This window comes from Myxocyprinus asiaticus, chromosome 46 (genome assembly GCF_019703515.2).
Source record: "Myxocyprinus asiaticus isolate MX2 ecotype Aquarium Trade chromosome 46, UBuf_Myxa_2, whole genome shotgun sequence".
Classification (NCBI taxonomy): domain Eukaryota; kingdom Metazoa; phylum Chordata; class Actinopteri; order Cypriniformes; family Catostomidae; genus Myxocyprinus; species Myxocyprinus asiaticus.
Window position 1 is genome coordinate 1,457,368 of NC_059389.1, and position 21,450 is coordinate 1,478,817.

General features: G+C 39.6%; 1 protein-coding gene across 8 annotated transcripts in view; it reads right to left on the reverse strand.

Annotated features, from left to right (window-relative positions):
• Positions 1–21,450, reverse strand: part of myo9ab (myosin IXAb) — a 130,940-nt gene that overhangs the window by 23,549 nt on the left and 85,941 nt on the right. For 7 of the 8 annotated variants that reach the window (XR_007896254.1, XR_007896253.1, XR_007896252.1 and 4 more), the window contains 19 exons: positions 19,962–20,083; positions 19,588–19,729; positions 18,843–19,038; positions 16,965–17,078; positions 16,567–16,648; positions 14,741–14,872; positions 14,625–14,664; positions 14,219–14,341; positions 12,739–12,819; positions 12,538–12,648; positions 12,325–12,447; positions 11,103–11,252; positions 9,475–9,785; positions 7,951–9,036; positions 4,157–4,238; positions 3,822–4,022; positions 3,002–3,108; positions 1,707–1,810; positions 1,396–1,616 (listed from right to left, as the gene is read on the reverse strand). Coding sequence is in view for 5 of the 8 variants with exons in the window: in XM_051689089.1 (XP_051545049.1) it covers positions 1,396–1,616; positions 1,707–1,810; positions 3,002–3,108; positions 3,822–4,022; positions 4,157–4,238; positions 7,951–9,036; positions 9,475–9,785; positions 11,103–11,252; positions 12,325–12,447; positions 12,538–12,648; positions 12,739–12,819; positions 14,219–14,341; positions 14,625–14,664; positions 14,741–14,872; positions 16,567–16,648; positions 16,965–17,078; positions 18,843–19,038; positions 19,588–19,729; positions 19,962–20,083 (3,528 nt within the window). In the remaining 3 variants the exon portion in view is untranslated. The remainder of the gene's footprint in view (positions 1–1,395; positions 1,617–1,706; positions 1,811–3,001; positions 3,109–3,821; positions 4,023–4,156; positions 4,239–7,950; positions 9,037–9,474; positions 9,786–11,102; positions 11,253–12,324; positions 12,448–12,537; positions 12,649–12,738; positions 12,820–14,218; positions 14,342–14,624; positions 14,665–14,740; positions 14,873–16,566; positions 16,649–16,964; positions 17,079–18,842; positions 19,039–19,587; positions 19,730–19,961; positions 20,084–21,450) is intronic. The other variant, XM_051689090.1, reaches the window with a different exon arrangement.

Genomic DNA, 21,450 nt, shown 5'->3' on the forward strand with positions numbered 1-21,450 from the left:
ATTATTACGTAAATTATGGCAATAATTCTGTTGTAGTGCAAAACCATTCTTGAATTATCGTATAAAACCACATTTTCATAAATTTTTGAGTAAAACTATTCTTACGTAAACTGTATGTAACAATTAATTCAACAATGGTTTAAGAACAATTTACACAAAAACTCGTTCATAAACTATTACGTAAATTACGCCGACAATTCTGTTGTAGTGCAAAACCATTCTTGAATTGTCATAGAAGACCACATTTTAATAAATTTTTGAGTAAAACTATTCTTATGTAAACTGAATGCAACAATTCATGCAAGAATGGTTTAAGAACAATTTACACAGATACTCGTTCATAAACTGTTCCGTAAATGATGACAACAATTCTGTTGTAGCGCAAAACAATTTTTAAATTGTCGTATATGACCACATTTTCATAAATTTTTGAGTAAAACTATTCTTACATAAACTGTATGTAACAATTCATTCAACAATGGTTTAAGAACAATTTACACAAAAACTCGTTCATAAACTATTACGTAAATTACGCCGACAATTCTGTTGTAGCGCAAAACTATTCTTGAATTGTCGTATGAGACCACTCTTATGTAAACTTTTGTGTAAAAATGTTCTTACGTACATGAATGAAACAATTCAAGCAAGAATACTTTAAAAAATGTAGTTACTCGTTTACATTATTACATAAATTACGCCGATAATTCTGTTGTAGCGCAGAACCATTCTTGAATTATCGTATAAGATCACTCTTACGTAAACGTTTGTGTAAACTTTTCTTACATAAATTGAATACAATTTATGTAAGAATTGTTAAAAAATGTACGAATTATAAATTATTACGTAAATTATGGCGACAATTCGTTTGTAGTGCAAAACCATTCTTGAATTGTCATATAAGATCACATTTTCATAAATTTTTGAGTAAAACGATTCTTACGTAAACTGAATGCAACAATTCATGCAAGAATGGTTTAAGAACAATTTACACAAAACTCGTTCATAAACTATTATGTAAATAATGGCGACAATTCTATAATTGTCATGTAAGATCACATTTTCAGACATTTTTGGGTAAAACTATTCTTACGTAAACTGAATGCAACAATTCATGCAAGAATGGTTTAAGAACAATTTACACGGATACTCATTCACAAACTGTTCTGTAAATTATGGCAACAATTCTGTTGTAGCACAAAACCATTCATAATATTATTTTGTTTAAAACCATTCTTACGTAAACACAATGTGACGAAGGTACGCGACAAAGTTTTACGGATATATTTGTCACGTTTCATGAACGACGGCCTGTAATATATATATATATATATATATAATGACTAGTTTGCAGCCTTTGGTGGCACACAAGTTAAACAGCGAAAAACACACAGACACCTTCTTCATAAGAAAGTCGTTCATGCTGCGGTAGTCTGCCGTGCTGGTAAGAATGTGGAGCGAATCGTTCTGCCATGCGGAAGATTCAAGAGAAATGCTGCTGATTTTCACACTGCGTCTCCTCTTCACCGACATCATGCCCATCATCGGCTCGCGGTTCTCTTTACTATCTCGTCCACGCTCTGAGAGTCCAGCATGTTCAGGGCTGCCTGGAGGAGAGCCTGAGAGGGAAACGACATTACAAACAGGCACATGCAGAGAGAAAGACAATATAAGAATCTAGATCAATTTTAGTGAAGAACGTCACCCACCATGCCTGCCGTCTGTGACCTCAGAGTCATCGGAGCGTCCCCTAGTGGACATCTTCTTATCTCCATGCTTGCTTTTACTCCAGAACCGCATTTTGCCCCTGACCCTATAGAGAAAAAGACATTTATGTGGGTGAAGGATCTCATGAAACCCATCAAGAACATGTCTCAGTCATATATCACACTTAATCTGTACCATAAAACAATATTTACAATAGAGGAGGACCGATATATCAGTTTTACCGATTAATCTGTGCCGATAGTATTTTTATTGTTCCTCAGTGGCTGGCGCTATTTCGATTAGATAATTAGGTAAATTGAAGTGAGGGCATGCAAAGAAATTACGAGTAAATGGAAACATGCTTTATTGTGTCTATTCATTTCATTTCTTGTGTATAATAATAAATCTTAACAATCATTAAAACTTTGGGTGCCTGGGTATCTCAGCGAGTATTGACACTGACTATCACCCCTGGAGTCATGAGTTTGAATCCAGGGTGTGCTGAGAGACTCCAGCCACGTCTCCTAAGCAACCAAATTGGCCCAGTTGCTAGGGAGGGTAGAGTTACATGGGGTAACCTCCTCGTGGTCGTGATTAGTGGTTCTCGCTAATGGGGCGTGTGGTAAGTTGTGCATGGCTCGTGGAGAGTAGCATGAGCCTCTACATGCTGTGAGTCTCCGCGGTGTCATGCACAACGAGTCACGTGATAAGATGCGCGGATTGACGGTCTCAGAAGCGGAGGCAACTGAGACTTGTCCTCCGCCACCCGGATTGAGGTGAGTAACCGCGCCACCACGAGGACCTACTAAGTAGTGGGAATTGGGCATTCCAAATTGGGAGAAAAAGAATAAATAAACAAATAATCATTAAAACTCAACTTGCACTATACATACATACATACATACACACATACATACACACACAAACTCTGAATTTAGTGAATATATACACTATAAAAAGCTTAATTTGTTAAATATTTAAACATAGAAAATTTTAACGGAGCCAAGTCTCCGTCATTTCAAAATAAGAGCCCCTTGTGAGTTTTGGGCTTGTTTACAATTATGCACCAAATCTTCATTTTTTTTTATTGGGATTTTGGTTGAACAGTAAAGTCAACCTGGAATTTTTATTCATTTTGGACTCTCGTAGCCCCTGTGTTTGTGCCCGTTATAGTATAGTAGTTTTTCAACATTTTTTAAATCGAATTTAAAAACTATCGGCCGATTAATCGGTTATCAGTATCAGCAAAATCAACTATCGACCGACCTCTAATTTACAATATGAGAATCAAACAGACCTGCTGTCTGTATGGGACAGAGACTTTCTGAGGGAATCCATCTTCCCCAGATCTCCTGAGGACATGGTCTTCTGGACCTTCTTCAGTTCCTTCTGAGACAACTGAGACTGGAAACAGAAAGCAGAATCCAATCAGACCAGAGTTTATCAAGTATCTCAGAGCAGAACAGCTGATTTAGGATCAGTTTAAACAACCATCCTGAGTATTAATACCATTCTGGACTCAAACCAGACAACAAATGAAAGAATGTGGGAAAATATAAGAGAAAGAGAGTGTACATAAGATGTAAGAATGGTAGTCACATGCGTGAGTTGCAGACTGTAAACTTGAATGGCTGGATGACAAGTTCCAGGGAGAAACCCTTCACGTTTCAAGACCAGATAGAAGTTTGTCCACCAAAATCCACGTGAAGAAAGAGTCTTTAGATTGTGGTTAAACTATAGCAGTGATACGCAGTAGACTCATCCAGTTTATTAGTCTTTTGTTTAATTAGTCCTATCTAGAAAAGTGGGTCAGGTTTGGTTAGAATCATGACCAAAAGAGGGGTCAACGTTTGTGATCTGTCAAAAGGAGTGCGTTGCACACCGATCAAACATTAAAAACATTTCATTACACTTGATTCTGCTTCCTGAGATGCAGCATCGAGCAAAAACAGCACTCAGTCACCAATGACATGCGCTTTCGCAGACTATTCAGATTGTGGGTCGTTATTTAGAATGTTCTAGAGCAGATTGTCTTTGCTGGAGAACATTGTGCGGTTGGATCAGTGTGCAAAGCTCCATTTGAGAGAAAACGTAGCTGGTTCCGGTCTCATTTTTACCATCTCGGAGTCACTGTGGCAGGCCGGGTAGGGGAAGTCATGGGATTCTTGGAAAGCCAGTGTGCGAGAGAACACAGGCGTGTACTCGAATTCATCATCATCTTCATCGTCTGAGTCGACCTCAGTGCTACAGGCACGGGTCAGGAAATCAGAGCGTGTCCCAGCCATACGAGCTTTCTTTTTATAACCCGCTCTGGTCACCTGATCGTTCATGATGTCAAAAAAATACACACTTCATCTTGTGTACACAAACCGTGAAAAATCGTAACAGGGTTTTGTTAAAGATGTTTACTCGATGGGAGTATGAATGTGTGTGTTTGTTCCTTTGTACTCACCTCTCTGTTCTTCAACGATCTGAATCCTGCTTCTCTTTGAAGAGCCAAAGAGCGTTCCTGATTCACAAGATCTTTATCTGACCTGAAAAACACATAGATCTCTAAATCTGGACACAGAAATACTGATCAGTCCATTTAATTCTCATTACTGGAATGCATCCGGACATTTTACATTTGTGTTTTTAGTCTCATAATTCTCAATTCTGCCTCTCATTAATGTAATACAATAATTCTTACTGGATTACATAAAAAAAATGCCAAAAGCTACCACCATTATAATTTCAATTTCGTTTCACTTTATATTAGGTGTCTTTAACTACAATGCACTAACATTAAAATGCATATGATACAATGTACTTATTGCATAGCTACATGTTGTTCTGCAAAACTCTCAAGATTCACATTTTCTGCTACTGAGTTTGAGGTATGGATAGGTTTAGGGGTAAGGATTAGGTTGGGTTAGGGATGGGTTAGGTTTCAGGGTAAGGGTTGGGTTAAGTTAAAAGTTAGGGTTAGGTTAGGGTAAGGGTTGGGTTATGTTAAAGGTTAGGTTTAGGTTAGGGTAAGGGTTGGGTTATGTTAAAGGTTAGGGTTAGGTTAGGGTAAGGGTTGGTTTAGGTTAAAGGTTAGGGTTCAGGGTAAGGGTTATGTTAAAGTTTAGGGTTAGGTTAGGGTAAGGGTTGGTTTAGGTTAAAGGTTAGGGTTCAGGGTAAGGGTTGGGTTCGGTTAAAGGTTAGGTTTAGGTTAGGGTAAGGGTTGGTTTAGGTTAAAGGTTAGGGTTAGGGTTCAGGGTAAGGGTTGGATTAGGTTAAAGGTTTGGGTTAGGTTAGGGTAAGGGTTGTTTTATGTTAAAGGTTAGGTTTAATTTAGGGTTAGGTTAGGGTAAGGGTTGGGTTAGGTTAAAGGTTTGGGTTAGGTTAGGGTAAGGGTTGGTTTAGGTCAAAGGTTAGGTTTAGGTTAGGTTAGGGTAAGGGTTGGGTTAGGTTAGGGTAAGGGGTGGTTTAGGTCAAAGGTTAGGTTTAGGTTAGGTTAGGTTAAAGGTTAGGGTTAGGTTGGGTTAGGGTTCAGGGTAAGGGTTGGTTTAGGTTAAAGGTTAGGATTAGGTTAACAGTGTAACTACAATTGTAATTAAATGCAGGTACTTTAAATGTAAGTACAAAGCAACAAACACGCATGTACATAATAAATACATTGTAGCGAATGCTTAAGTACATAGTAGTTAAAGACACATTTTTTTTTTTTTTTTTGCATTATAGAAATTTTGGGTGAAATTAACCTTTTTTTTTTTTTTTTATTTATCCCCTTTTTCTCCCCAGTTTGGAATGCCCAATTCTCAATGCGCTCTAAGTCCTCGTGGTGGTGTAGTGACTCGCCTCAATCCGGGTGGCGGAGGACGAATCTCAGTTGCCTCCGCTTCTGAGACCGTCAATCTGCGCATCTTATCACGTGGCTTGTTGAGCGCGTTGCCACGGAGACCTTGTGCGTGTGGAGGCTTCACGCTATTCTCCGCGGCATCCACGCACAACTCACCACACACCCCACCGAGAGCGAGAACCACATTATAGCGACCACGAGGAGGTTACCCCATGTGACTCTACCCTCCCTAGCAACCGGGTCAATTTGGTTGCTTAAGAGACCTGACTGGAGTCACTCAGTACACCCTGGAACTCGAACTCGCAACTCTAGGGGTGGTAGTCAGCGTCAATAGTCGCTGATCTACCCAGGCCCCCGAAATTAACCTATTTTTAATTATTCTAATTTGATTTGATATTGGTTGACATGTTCTTGACAGGTTTCATGAGAGTCACCTATGTACAAGATTTCTGTGTCACTACCCTAACCCTAAATATTACAGAAATAGACTTAGAGTGCAAAAGTTCTCGCCCACTTTTTCAGCCATCTTTGTTCCATTCATTCATCAATAGTGATTTCACAAAATCTTTCATAAAAGAGTTGTGCGCCATGAACCAAACTAAGCAGCTCAGAAGTGAATGACAACATTACAAACTTTGACTAGAAGCAAAAAGTATTTGAAAATCGACAAATGTACAAGACTGTGTATTTTGTCTTTAATGAGGAAATGAACTATAATCCCATGAAGCATTGCGAATGACGTAATAATATTAAAAACTATGGAATAATATAAAACTATTAGGCTTGGGATTTCACGTCTCGATAATCTGAAGATTTTCCCGATGATTATCGATATATAATCGGGATTTTTTTTTTTTCAGATATAAATCGGGCTGCTCGTTGCACAACAGTCTTTATCTTTTCAAACATATTTCTAAACACAAATTTGGTAAAGTGTGAGCGGCAGGGTTAAAGTGTATCATGCACCGGACGCATCTGGCAGACGACATGGCACGTTGTAAAATTCGAAACAATTATTTTCTATGAAGGTACGTACGCACACACCCCGTCTCCGTAGGATGCTAAAAATTCTGCAGTGCCACGGAGCTCAACTCGCACAGTTTTCCATTAAATTCGACCCAAATCATTAAGAAAGGACATAGGTTATTTACTCTAGCCATTACTGGATGATATATTGTGTGTAAGTATCTTTCATACAGCCTACACAATGCATTTTCAGCTACAAGTATGTCTTATTGTCGTTTGACGGCTTAAATGAAAGACCTATTCAATGCCACATACAGAGATATTGCATCATAAATGTCGCCATTTCTAATCGTTCAGTTTGCGCAGTTAAACTAGTTTCATACACTAACCTGCGAACTCATCAACGTCACTTTCTTCATTCTTGAAGAAGTACAAAAACCTTCATAACTTTGGACTGCCATCAGCTCGTAATGTGTGTGTGTGATGCCTTGTTGTTCATGCTGTTGCCCCCTTGTGGTCTCCCAAAGCTATTACGTCAGACTACATTGAATGGAATGCAACTGGCAGTGAATTGAAAGCACACAAATGAGGCTTCTAATTAAAATGTCAGCTGATGTTAATATATCGATGCCTCAAAAATGTATTGATTAAATACTGTGTGATTAAGTTCAATAATCAATATTATATGACATCCCTAAAAAATATTGATTTAAATTTGTAGATTATAAGTATAGAAACAATATCATTTAATTGTAAATCGCAAAATATTCAGATATATACAAATATATAAGTAGTTTGAGAGTGTAGGGAGAGACATTCATTTACTGGTGGGACGTGCCCCTACCACTTTTTGCCTTTGCCAAATTTGTCCCCACCACTTTTTGAAATGGCTTTCTTCAGGAAAGTTTCTAATGCCGAAAAAACATCTCCAGTTCTTGAGCAGGAGTTTCCTTTTGAATTGGGCATTAAGAAGACTATTTATCAAAATGAATAGATTATTTGACATTACCTGTACACAGCCTAGTTTACATTCAGTTTCACCACTTTGTGATGTCAAAACAACCAAAGCAAATTGACGTCCTTGGGGAGAGCGACTCTATTTGTCATTCACAATGCATCATGGAAGTGGGAGGTCGCTGCAGAGTTCTTTTGGCGCGCTTTGCACACTGCTATTCTCTGATTGGTGGATCCTTCTCTTAATGATCATGGGTAGTGTAGTTTAAATAACACGGACTGATGGCTTTATCAGAAGCATATACCATCAATTAACAAACTCAAGAGCTCACAGTAGGTCTGTCTTTAAAGGTTAAGTTATCGTTAATAATCAATTTGTGTTTGGCGAAACCCATCCAGAACCCGACTGTTGCGCGCTATAGTGACTATAGGAATATAGTTAACAAATACTGAAAAGCCTTATAAATAAACGATGAGTGAAAGTGAAATCTTAAACTCACTTGGAGAAGGTGAGTCGGCTACGTTTGGGAGAGAAGGACAGATTAGTGGTTTTCTCCTTCATACTGACACTGATGCTCTGAGTCACCAACTTCTGAGCTTGAACTTCTGTTCTAGGCTCTGATGTCACTTCCTGTCCAGACACTGCCCCCCTCCGGTCCAGCTGGAGGGGTTTGGATGTGGTCGAAGAAATGACGAGGCCATGATTGGTTTGAGGTTCTGGGTTCAGGTCAGGTTGTACGTTTGGATGATCTAGAGAGGACACACCATTACATCTTTCGTCTGAGACTGTTTCTTGGTGGGCAGCAGTTGGCATCTCCTCAGCTTCCATTTCCAGTCTTTGAAAAGCTTCCAGGCTTGTCTGGTCTACGGGGTTCTCTTTCTGCATACTGATGATGACCAGCACTGATTCCTTCTTCTCCCTCTTGGTGCCGTTTGGCCTCCGTGGAGAAGTTTTGGCCGGACTGCTTTCTTTGTCTAGGATGTAGAAGCAAGGCTTGGATGATGTTGGGCTTTGCTGAACTGGATTGGATGACTCCATACTTTGGTTCACCTCCATTGGCTCGGATTTGACAACAGCAGGCGTCTCTTGCTGAGGAGGAAGTTCAGTTGTCGTGACCTCGTCGTTGTGAAAGCCAAAGTGCTCAAAGCTTTCTTGGCTATCTGGAGACACCTGAGGCGAGGAAGTGAGTCGTTTGGTAAGAGGGTTTTGAGAGGGGAGTGTGTTGTCCGTTACTTCAGTCTGGTCCGAGCTGGGCACCGAACCAGACCGGACTTTAAGCAGTTCTAAACTGAACGTGGCCTGTTCGAGTTCTCGTTTCCTCCGGCTCTCTCGTTTGTTGCGGCTCTTCAGCGTGCTGTCGTCCACGGTTCTTGGAGGTTCGGCAGATTGCTTTTCTCGTATCTCCTTGAACTCCTCCTCAGCCTGTGGCGGCTCTACGGCCGGTTCAGGTACTTGTGTGTCCAGGTGAGTGGTCTTGACTTCGGTTGTGTTTTGAGGAACACTTAAACTTTGTGTCACAGTGTTTGGATCCACCTTGTTTTCGAGGGTTTTCTCTTTAAGTCGCAGCTCTCTCAGGAAGCGGCACCTTAGGAAAAGTGCACGAACACAACAAGAAGTTAATATCGACTAAATAAAAAGACTTCTCAGGCACAATATGGGCAATTTTTATTTTTTTATATTTGCTTCGCCAATGAAAATTGTTCCAAAAGACCCCAATGCAAACATTTTGTTGTTGTTGTTGTTGTTGTTGTATTTCCAGCAGAAATAACTATATTGTGATGTCTTATCAGGACAAAAAAAAAAAATCTTATTTGATCAATATCTTATTTTATTTGGAATGCAAACCAAGAGATAAGATTATTCCTAACAAATAATAAGTTTGACATCAGTGCAAAAACAGACTGTATAGCACAATCTTTACCGGTTGACACATTTGTTAGCACTGCACTGTATATAATGTCATAACGCCCAGCCCTAGCACAGAGTTTTACTCTTATTTACTTCTGTATTAGCCATCTGTTACCTCTGTCGAGCCTTGTGCCCCCTGCAGGCCGCCTGTAGCGTGACGGCCGCCCTGCACTGCCGCAAATATCTCTGTCTCTGACAATGCGTCCTCCAGGCTGACTGTATGTGTCCTGCTGCTTTCTCGCGCATCTGCAGGTATCTCCTCCAGCGTTTCTGTATGACCGCCACGGCTCTCTTCTGCAGCATATAGAGTCGTCTCACTCTGTAGCCCCTCCATGCCGCCTGAAGACACACTACTGCCCCGTGCTGGAGCTCCGTGTAAGTCGCGCTCTCGTCAGCATTAGTTAGCATACAAGCACGCCACCAACGCTGTAGTGACAGAGAAAGACATGGAGAGAATGGGTGAATTCAGATTGGCATACTGTGCATTATATATGGCACTGTATACTGCCTATTATTTATCAAAACTAGTATACAGTAATTCACTTATTATAGACAACAGGAAAAACTGCACACGTTTTTTTTTTTTTGCATATGCAAAGTGGCTTGATTGTTGAGCACCATATGTTTGTCTCTTTGTGTTTTTTTTCTTTTTATCCCCAGTTTGGAATGCCCAATTCCCACTACTTAGGTCCTCGTGGTGGTGTGGTTACTCACCTCAATCCGCTTCTGAGACGTCAATCCGTGCATCTTATCACGTGGCTCGTTGTGCATGACACTGCGGAGACTCACAGCATGTGGAGGCTCATGCTACTCTCCACGATCCACACACAACTTACCACACGCCCCATTGAGAGCGAGAACCACTAATCATGACCACGAGGAGGTTACCACATGTGACTCTACCCTCCCTAGCAACCGGGCCAGTTTGGTTGCTTAGGAGACCTGGCTGGAGTCACTCAGCACGCCCTGAATTTGAACTCGCGACTCAAGGGGTGATAGTCAGCGTCAATACTCGCTGAGATACCCATCAAAGTAGGTTTGTCTTTTGAAAGACACATCATACGTGTCACTTATAAAAATTGTCTTGTAAACATTCAGATGTTCAGCTAAATAAAACGACATCGATGACTTGGGAAAATAGAGAAAGGTCTTTTAGTATTTCAGAGATATCAAAACATTCCCTTTGTGCTTGACTAAATCAAACAAACACGTCATAAAACATTAGCGTCAGTTTGAAAACCTTTGCATCTTTCATGTCTGCTGTACAAAGTGTTAAGAATTAATATCTGCGGTTTACGCAAACCATTAGGATGGTTTATTTGAGTAAGAACAGGAAGGACAAACTTCAAGGGTGCTCTCTGAGTTCCGTACCGGCTCCTCACTGAATTTTATTTGCCTTGTTTTTATTCGGTCTGATGAAAGTTTTGGGCCAGTTTTCCTGTGAGGAGAGTCAGTTCTCTTTCCCAGAAAAAAAACAAGAAAGGAAACTGGGGCACAGCATTGGGACAGAACTTTACAATAGTCGTTTTATCTTCCAGTTCAAGTTCTAGAATTTAACTAGAAGTAAATGTAGTAAATAAAAGAGATTATTGTCTCAGACTCCTCTTCAAGTTCTTTAATTGTGGTAAAATCACTGTGACCATTTCTTCTCATGACTTATTGCTTTATTTGAATGCTACATAATGAGTTTTGTCAATGGCAGCTTTTTATAACACATTCATAAAAAAACGGAAGTGTGTGTACCTGTATGATCCGTGCGGCTCGCTTCTGGCTGCAGAAGTGTTTTCTCTCCTGCTGAGCTCTGAACTTCTGCTGTAAACAAACGATTCTCCTCAAAACCTCCCGATGAAGTTCATCCTGCAGCCTCTGACGTAGAAGCTCCCGCAAAAACACCTGCAGAGAGAAAACAAACGAAAGAGAGAAACAAAAGAGAATGAATAAATTAACAAAATAGTGAAAGAACAAATGAAAGACAGAGCAAACAGACAATGAACAAATGAAGGAGAGAAAATAAAAGAAAATGAATAAAAAAAACAAACAATCAAATGAAAAATTTTACAAACAAAACAAAAAAAAACAAATGAAGACCAAACAAATATAAGGAGAAAAAAAGACAAAAGACAAAACAAACAAACAAAACAAACAACAGAATGAACAAATGAAAGCGTGAAAAAACAAATTAAAGAAATTGTTAAAGAACAAATGAAAGACAGAGAAAACAAACGATAACAAACAAAGACAAACAAAAGAAAAAAATGAATAACAAAATACAAACAAACAAAAGAAAACAAAGAACAAATGAAGAATGCAAGGAACAAAAAAGAATATAAGCAAGCAAATAAGAAAATGAAGACCAAACAAATAAAGAGAAAACAAACAAAAAACAGACAAAAGGAAGGACAAACAAAAGAGAGAAACAAGACAATGAACAAATGAAAGCAAACACGAAAGAACAAATGAAAGACAGAACAAACAAATGATAATGAACAAATGAAGGAAAGAGCAAACGAAAGAATGAAAATGAATGAAAAGTAACAAACGAATGAAAAATGTAACAAACAAAAGGAAACAAAAAGTACAAAGAATGCAAAGAACAAAGAAAGAATATAAGAAACAACAAATGAAGAAATACAAAAAATATAAGCAGAAAAAAAGACAAAAACAGACAAAAGGAAGAACAAAGAAAAAAATAGGAAAGGTGAAATATATGAATGATGGAAAAAGAACAAACAAAAGGAAGGACAAATGAAAGAAAATGAAAAAGAATAAATGAATCAATATGAACGAATGAACAAGCAATTGAAAGTGAAAGAACACATTAATGATTAAAAAAAGAATTAGCAAACAAACAAAATGCTTCAAGTACATATTTCTGAATTCATTTTACAGTGTCAAGAATCAACTTGTTGTAACATGCAGTTTTACAGGGAATAAAACTCTTTAAAAATAAGGAAATGATCATTACCATAGTCCTGCCCACTTGATACCCGTTTGGCTCGAGGTTGGCAGTCTGCAGAAAGTCTCTGATGCCCGCTTGAGTGGGACAGAATACAGCTGGTAACAGCACGTGAAAATGATGTGCAAATTCCTAAAAAAAAAAAAAAAAATGTATTTATTTATTTTTTTACAATGATTCACTCCAAGCGAATGTGTTTGTGTGAAAGTGTATTTCACTAACCTGAAAAGTGTATTTCACACTGTATCCAGACTGTCGTATTCTAACGGTCTCCAGCATGCCAGTGTAGCGCAGCTGTCGCAATACGAGCGCGTCATTGAAACGCAGCGGAAGCTACAAAAGAATTAAAAAAATCAAATCAAACTATTGTACAATGTACATATGCACACAATAAAAAACATCAACATAAATATTCAACTGTACCTTTTCTGCATTAGACCGAATGCATTTCACAAAGTATGGCTCTGACTGTCCCAGTGTCTCCATCAGTTTGTTAAGAGACGCCTGTATCACAGATACGAGACAATATTAAAACTCTGATAAAGTGAATTGAGGCCAAAAAATAAGAGATGTTTGGAGTGGTGTTTAGACCATTGCTCTAATTATTTCCAATATGTTGTTTTCTATTCTTAAAAAGGAACTGATTTTATATTTTTTGTCTATTGACAGCCCTAATATTTTGAAGTTATAATAATCCTTGTTTAGCCTTATAACACCGTGTGTATCAAATATGATACACAACGTTTGACGGCTCCTGTTTCACTCTCTGTTCAAACTGATGAGCCAAACAACCTTTAGTATGTAAGTTTCACATGTTTATGGCACCATCTAGTGGTTATCTGTGGGAAAAGTGGTTTCAATGTTTATATCGATCTATTCAAAATACTTATTTTAAGCTTATTTTAATAAAGTAAAAGTGGCAGTAATGATTATATTGTTACTGATATTTTAAAATGAGTATTTGCTGAATACACGCAACTTGTGCTTGGTTCAAATTTTGTATATTATTGTATTGAAAAAACCCTTTGAAATGCATGTATCAAATATGATACAACATTCTTTTGAGGAATATCCCTCAATCACCATTAAATTACATTCATGCACTCCACAAAAACAATTCTGACATATACATTTTATAAGATATATTTAAAGTAATATTTCTGTTTTCATATATGCATTTACATTTACATTTATGCATTTGGCAGATGCTTTTATCCAATGCGACTTACAGTGCCCTTATTACAGGGACAATCCCCCTGGAGCAACCTGGAGTTAAGTGCCTTGCTCAAGGACACAATGGTGGTGGCTGTGGGGATCGAACCAGCAACCTTCTGATTACCAGTTATGTGCTTTAGCCCACTACGCCACCACCGATCAATATGCAGCCGGCTCTGTCATTATAAAGATCTCATTATTTTACATTACAAGCTGTTATGATGTCATCTTACCATAAGTTCATGAGACCCAATGAAAAAACTTTTTTAAATGTCAATATAGTGTTTGGTGCATCAAATACATATGATAAAAACTGTTTATTGAAAAAAGAATATTTTATTCATATTGTGATACATTTTAATCCATATTTATAGACTACGGAGAGGAAGTTGTCATGGCCAAACTCTCAAACATTTGGTATCTCTGAAAAGCCCAGAGAGTCCTCTGATAATACCCCAAGATTTACCACTATAGAAAAACTTACATAACAAATGTCCTGCACACAAATGAAATGCTGGACCTCAGGAGGAGAATGACCTTTAAAGCCTAATGCATCAATGTAATCTTTTTATAGTTTGTCTAATGGTACTTAAAACAATCTGTCAGGCGTTTTAGGGTTAATAGGTGGTTGGGAATCACTGGATTAAACAATGTGTTTTGCCCAAATTAAGAGAAAGTGAGTCCTCACGTTGAACTGGGCGCTGATACTGGGCGGCTTCTTCTTCTTGTGTAGATGCAGCAGTGATTTGGTGATGCGATCGTGAAGTGTCAAACTGCTCAGATATTTCAACGATTTCACGTCTAACAGATGCTGAAGACACAACAAAACAGCCAAACGAGTCTCTCTTGATTATCTCAGATTAAATATTCAATAATAAGGCAAAATATGCATGTACAACCACTTTTTTTCCACCACAAAAGCCCATTTGGACCACGTGATGAGATCTTTAACAAGCTCTCAGATTAACAGTCACGTGACAGAGCTTGCATGAAGGCATGCTGAAGATTTTGAAGATATGATGTTGTGGCCGTATCAGGGGAAAGTTATGTAAGAAACTGAAAACTGACTTAAATAGAGTGAGTGGGACGTTTACCTTCGGGAGACTGAGTTTCGTCTTGAAGTTCTTGTTTCGCCTGTGGAAGATAGAAAATGTTGAGAAAAGATGAACACAAAGCAAACAAACGAGAGTGAACTCGTGTTCTCACTCACATCAGGATGCCTTGAGCTCTCCCTAGAAGTTTGTTACTGATGCTGTTTACGAAAATTCCCTCCTCTTCATGGGAGAAAGAGGAGACATGCTCCGATCTCGAGCTACGAACATTACAGCCCAAGAATCCATCCCTGACAAACACAGAACAAGAGAGCCCGGTGATGAGAGCATTGCTGTTCAAAGCACACTTGAACACTTAAAGGAACAGTTCACTCAAAAAGAAGAATTCTGTTATATCCACAGTTTTCCTGATCAACCACTGGGGGGCGTCATGATGATTCGAATTGCCTGTTTTCTGTTTCTGGTCTCGAGACGCAATGTAAAACTAATCGAAACTAACAGCGATCCAGACGGAAAACAACTATTTCAGTTTTTTTGGAGTAAAAATTAATTTGGCTCAACTTGTGCTGTTGTTGGCCGTCATAACAACTCAAAGTCAACGTACCTAAACTCAGACCATCGCTTCATGTCATCTACACACTCAGGCGAGGCACTGTCAATAAAAAACGGTCATCTCGTCTCTGTGAAGTATCGGCAACATAGAGCCGATGTTATACCTTAAACATTACATTACCCGCTCAGAATATACACAGATACGAGTGAAAACACTGGAGACCGGAAATTGAAAACAGTCGAATCGAGGAACACTTCCGCGTTCAGGAAAAATGTGGATACACCCTTATCTTGGTGACTTTCTACGGAGCCCCTTGGAGGACAGGACGGTAAATTGTTCTGAAATAGTTTTGCGTTCCCTCACCATAAATGTACCATTGTTTTACTACAGTAACCCTATTTTAACCACGATATTTGTAGTGGAACCATAATACAGGGAAACAAAAACTTTGGTAATAAAAATCTTAATTTTGTGGTTATTATGGTTTTACTGTTCAAATACCATAGTTCAACCTCGTGTACACATGCGTGGACGTTGTATTTTGGCTTCGCTATATGCAACGCATAATTAAATTGAATTTAAACCGACTGATCTCAGTTCAGGAGACTCTGTGCTGTCAGTAAAGGGTTAAACATTCAACGCACGGAGTCATGTGACCAAACAACATGGTGGCGATCGCAGAGGAGTTTATTTTTGGTTGATGCGCCAACAAAACTTAATCTATTAAGAAACCTAATTATGTTTTTACATTGAAACCTGTTTGAGTCAAAAGATTGGAGTCTCTAGTTTCATCCGATATGCCATTTTTAACATTTGAGCGATTTATCGCGAAACAGCACGCTGTTAAAACACAATGACCACATACGTGGACTATAGACTCATTTTCAGTTGAAATATCATATATTCACTGTACATTATCACATTGAGATGGATTCATCCAAAAATTGGAAAAAGTTGCTTTCAGAGGCTTTATATGGAGTTAGGATGAAAATAAGGTGCATTTCAAACTGTTCTGAGACCAGTGCAGACAGACAGCACACTGGAGGTTAAGTCATTCACTAAATATTGCTAATGTAGTAAAACCATGGTAAATGTATTGAGAGGGCATGCAAAACTATTTCAGAAAAAAAAAAGATTTTCAGAGAATAACTATTTTAATTTGGGTCTGCTTCTCACACAAAGCTATCATATGACTTCAGAAGACCTGGAGTCACATGGGCTACTTTTATGGTGCTTTTTTTTGGAGCTCAACTATCTCAGTCCCCATTCACTCTCAGTATGTTGAAAAGAGCGGCCAGGATTTGCTTCCAAAATTCACCGCTTGTATTCCACAGAACAAAGGAAGTTATACAAGTTTTAAACGACATGAGGGTGAGTAAAGGATGACAGAATGTTTGGGTGGTTTTCTGGGCTCTTTCAGGGTGCTGGTACCTGTTTAGTTTCTCACTGATCGTGTTGGTACCCTGAAGATCTGACAGTGGAGTGCGTGGATTTTTCCGGCTGATACACGAATCTGGGGGGAGGGAGAGTCAGTCCTCAAATATATACAACCTGAAAGGTGATGTCTATCATTTTTGCAGTAATAAAGCAAATAATACCACAGTAATATCCAGAACATTGTTTGAGAAGACACAGGTGCTCAAACCAGAACAATAGTCTCATAATTAAAAACATTTGCCTGTGAATATTTTGATTTTTGGAGAGCTCGTCGTTCCCGTTTTTATTTCCCGTCATTTGCTGTTCGCTCCACATGAAACACTCACTGTGTGTGTTTGAATGCGTAAAGAACAGTTCGTACAGGAAATGACATCGTTCAATTGGTGTCTTACTGTATTTGTCGTCTTTGCATCGCTGAAGGATCTCAAGGCTCCGCTGGTGAACAGGGTGATGCAGGAAACTGAAGCTGTCCACACTTTTCTGATTCTGAACCGGAGAATCGGTGTCTAGAGAGAAAGAGAGAGTGTGTAAATGTAGTGAAGCGTTTCAGCCTTGAGTTACAAAGGTGTAATCTACAGTACAGTAGTTGTTGTGGAGCCATAACAAACACTTAGTAAATAAAATAATAAAGCATATGTTTTACAAACATGTATGTGAACATATGTTTTATGCGCCAATCGGCATGTGTTAATGGCACTGATCTATACGCAAACATGCATACTTGAGTATGCCCATTATTCCTAAAACCTATGTATATCAGTTTCTTTACAAATATATTTTTTTGTTTATTTACATATTAAAATGTTTATGTGATATATAAAAAAAGTAACTAGTGAAAATTAAATATGAAGTAAATATTCTTCTCATATATACACACACATATATATATATACATATACACACACCAATCAGCCACAACATTAAAACCACCTGCCTAATATTGTGCAGGTCCCCCTCATGCCCCTCGAAATACTCAAACCAGCCCATCTGGCACCAACAATCATCCATGTGATTATCTAATCAGCCAATCGTGTAGCAGCAGTGCAGTGCATAAAATCATGCAGATATGGGTCAGGAGCTTCAGTTCACATCAACCATCAGAATGGGGAAAAAATGTGATCTCAGTGATTTGGAGCGTGGCATGGTTGTTGGTGCCAGACGGGCTGGTTTGAACTGGCAAAGTCTACGGTAACTCAGATAACCGCTCTGTACAATTGTGATGAGAAGAATATCATCTCAGAATGGGGACATGATTAATTGCGTACATTTTTTTTAACTCGCTATTTTTTATATAATTAATCACACTGAAGTGAATGGTGACCAGAACTTTGAAGCTCCAAAAAGCACATAAAGGCAGCATAAAAGTAATCCATAAGAGTCCAGTGGTTTAATCCATGTCTTCTGAACCTATCCATTCGGTTTTGGGTGAGAAGATAATATAACTCCTTTTTCACTGTACATCTTGCCATTGCTGTCTATAGGCACGAGCATGATTACACTCCCTAGTGCTTGATGCATGTGCAGAGCACTAGATGGTGCAAGGAAGTGTAATCATGCTTGAAATCATAATCGCCAAGGAGACTGCTGATGTCAAGACTTATAGTAAAAAATGACTTAAATATTGATCTGTTTCTCATCCACATGTATCATATCTCTTCTGAAGACATGGAAGACCACTGGAGTATTAAGGATTACTTTTATGCTGCCTTTATGTGCTTTTTGGAGCTTCAAAGTTCTGGTCACCATTCACTTGCATTTTATGGACCTACAGAGCTGAAATATTCTCCTAAAAATCTTCATTTGTGTTCTGCAGAAGAAAGAAAGTCAAACACATCTGGGATGGCATGAGGGTGAGTAAATGATGAGAGAATTTTCATTTTGGGGTGAACTGTCCCTTTAAGTGTGTTTGTTGTCACCACAGGACAAAGTGCCACAGTGAGCAAATGCGTGCGAGTTGTGACGCACAAGCAAACTTCCGGAACATTCACATGGTCTCTGTGGTGATGAATAAAAGAGTTGCATCAAGGGTTGTTAACGCATGCTTACGTAACTGATTGTGTGGTGTGTCTGAGAGCGTTTGAGTCTCACAGTTGCATTACAGGATGTGTTTTAGTGGTGCTTTGTTGTGGTCACTGTCTGCTAACTTTGTATGGAAAAGAGCAGCGTGAACATTCTGCTAAACATCTCCTTTTGTGTTCGATGAAGAAAGAGAGTCAACATCAGGGTGAGTACATGAGTACATTTTCATTTCATTACAGTTATAAACTCACCCGTCTTTTTCTCCTTGTATCTTTTCCCCGCCTCTCGGAATGCCACGACGGCTCTGAAATACGCCCGGATCGCAGCCCAGCGGAACGTGGCGACGGGATCGATTCCCATCAGACTGCAAATAAACGCATTGCGACTGCTTTTCAACAGCGCCACGATATCCGGACGCATGTGATCCGTGTTCTTCTCCCTGAAGTCCTACACAACAAATCACACTCGTCAACCACTATAAGAGTACTTATACTGAACTGAAGAGTGTGTGTGTGTGTGTGTGTGTTTGTAGGATATTACAGTATCAGTATGCATTAAAATGGTTTACACACAGTTTTAAGTTCTGGGAGATGATTGTTTATGTGAAGCAGCTGCTGTCATAGTTGATACGGTCACATCTGTTTCTGAACTCTTTCCAGTAAACACAAATAAAATAAACAACATACACACCGTCCCAAAACATCAACACATAGTGTAGGTGTGTGTGTGTATGAGGGGAAAAGAAATCTGCTTTTATGTACAGAAAATATGGCACATGTAGCTTTAACAGTTCCTGCCAAACATGTGCTCCAAATGCACTCACAGCTGGAGGCCAATCCAACCAATCAGATTAAACCGCAGAATTAGGTCACTGGAAGTGGTCTCTCTCTGTGAGTGTGTGTGTATAAACAGTACATATGCTCAATCTCACACACACACTTATACACATACAGTATCGTAACGATCTGATTTGTAATTAGTCTAGTTGATTCTCACCTTGACGCCATATTTCACCTTCCCAGCGTAGTGTCGTATGATGAACGCCGGCTCCATGACGGCAGGAAACTCAATGTAGCTGTTTCCTTCGTGCTGTCGCTTAAACTTGTCCAGCAGAGTTTGATTCGACGCCTGAGGAAAACTACAAACCAACAAAAACACAAAAGCTTAACAAGGTAGCTGGACAGGTAGTTCCTATTATGTTAATTAAACACAAACAGACACAAACTTCATTATAGAATTATTATACAAAACTGAAAACAGTATGACTTCCAGAATTAACCATTTTGCATGTGAATGCAGAATTATTTTGCATCATATTGTGACGTGTATAACATGGTTTGGCTTAGATAAGATGAATCTGTGGGACGCACTTGCACTCTTCGTCCAGCAGGTGGAGCAGTGCTGTGGGTTTTTTGCTGATCAGGTTGATACAAGCCGTGTTATCGATATAATCGATCATGTGCCAGCTGATGCCCTCTGATCGATACTCCTCCTGAATGAAACAATATCACACAAATGTCAGATAAATCCAGAGATGTAAACAAAAAATAACAAATTGCAGTTTAGAATTTTGCTTTAGGCCACGTCCACTCTAACCCATTTTTGTTTGAAAACACATTGATTTTTGCAACGTTTTTACTCCTCATCCACACTGGCACTGTGTTGTCCGCCGCCAAAAATGGAAACTTTCGACTTTTGTGAAACGATGATGTTAGTAGACTGAGGTTATGAATTAATGTGTACCTTGAATGCACCGTAAAAATCGCTTTGGATAAAAGCATCTGCCAAATGCACAAATTTCATTGTAAAACATTAGGAGCCGTTCACATCGAACCAGTGTTGCGTGTAAGCGGACTACAAAGTAATTAGTTACTGTAATATAATTACTTTTAAGCACAAAAGTAGTGTAACTCATTACGTTTATAATTCTTGTAATCAGATTACCGACTTTCAATGAAAGTAATTACTTTTAAGTACAGTGAATGTGTATTACAGTTCAAATGTGAACAGTTGAAGGGTGTGCGACAATGAACGACGAGAACATTCTGAATTTGTTGAGTGGAAAAACTAAACAGTGTTAAAAAAGTGTTTTAGAGAGTAACTTAAAAGTAAAGTAATTAGCAATGTGACTACTTTTTCAGCGAAGTAATCAGTAAAGTAATCTGAATATAATTTGAAATAAGTAGTTAGTAATTTGTAGCGGATTACTTTAAGTAACTGTAGAGCAGAGGAGGGCGGGGCCGGGCTGGAATGAGACACACCCGGTCCCCAATCAGCCTGATGGGGCGCACGAGGGATAAAGGCGGCCGGGGACGACAGTTCGAGAGAGAGAGAATTGCAGGCAGCTGTACTGTGTGGTTTTTGGTTGTGTGTTTGTTTAAGTTGTTTATTAAATTATTATTTAAATTGTCAAGCCGGTTCTCGCCGCCTCCTTTCCATTGAACCCCCTTACACTGGTGCCGAAACCCGGGAAGGAGGAGGGATTCCCGTTGCAGAGTCCTCGACACTGCCATCCACCTAGGGGAGCGCCGCTGCCGTCCGACGGGGGACGGAGTAGACCGACCACCCGGACGCGGGGAACAGCCGCCGTCCGCGAGGCGAGTGGGGACAGGACTCCACGACCGCCTAGAGCGAGGGAGCCGCTGCCGGGGGCGGAGGAGTGCCCTGCCGTCCCCCGGGAACGCGGAGGGGTCGAGAGAAGACCGCCGTCCGCGGGGGGAGGAGGGAAGCAACTCCCCGACCGCCTGGAGTGGTAGGGCCGCTGCCAGGGGCGGAGGAGTGTCCCCACGGGACGCTGGGAACGCGGAGGGGCGTTCTGTCCGCTGGGGGTCGGAGGGCTGACTCCGGTCCGCCCGGGGA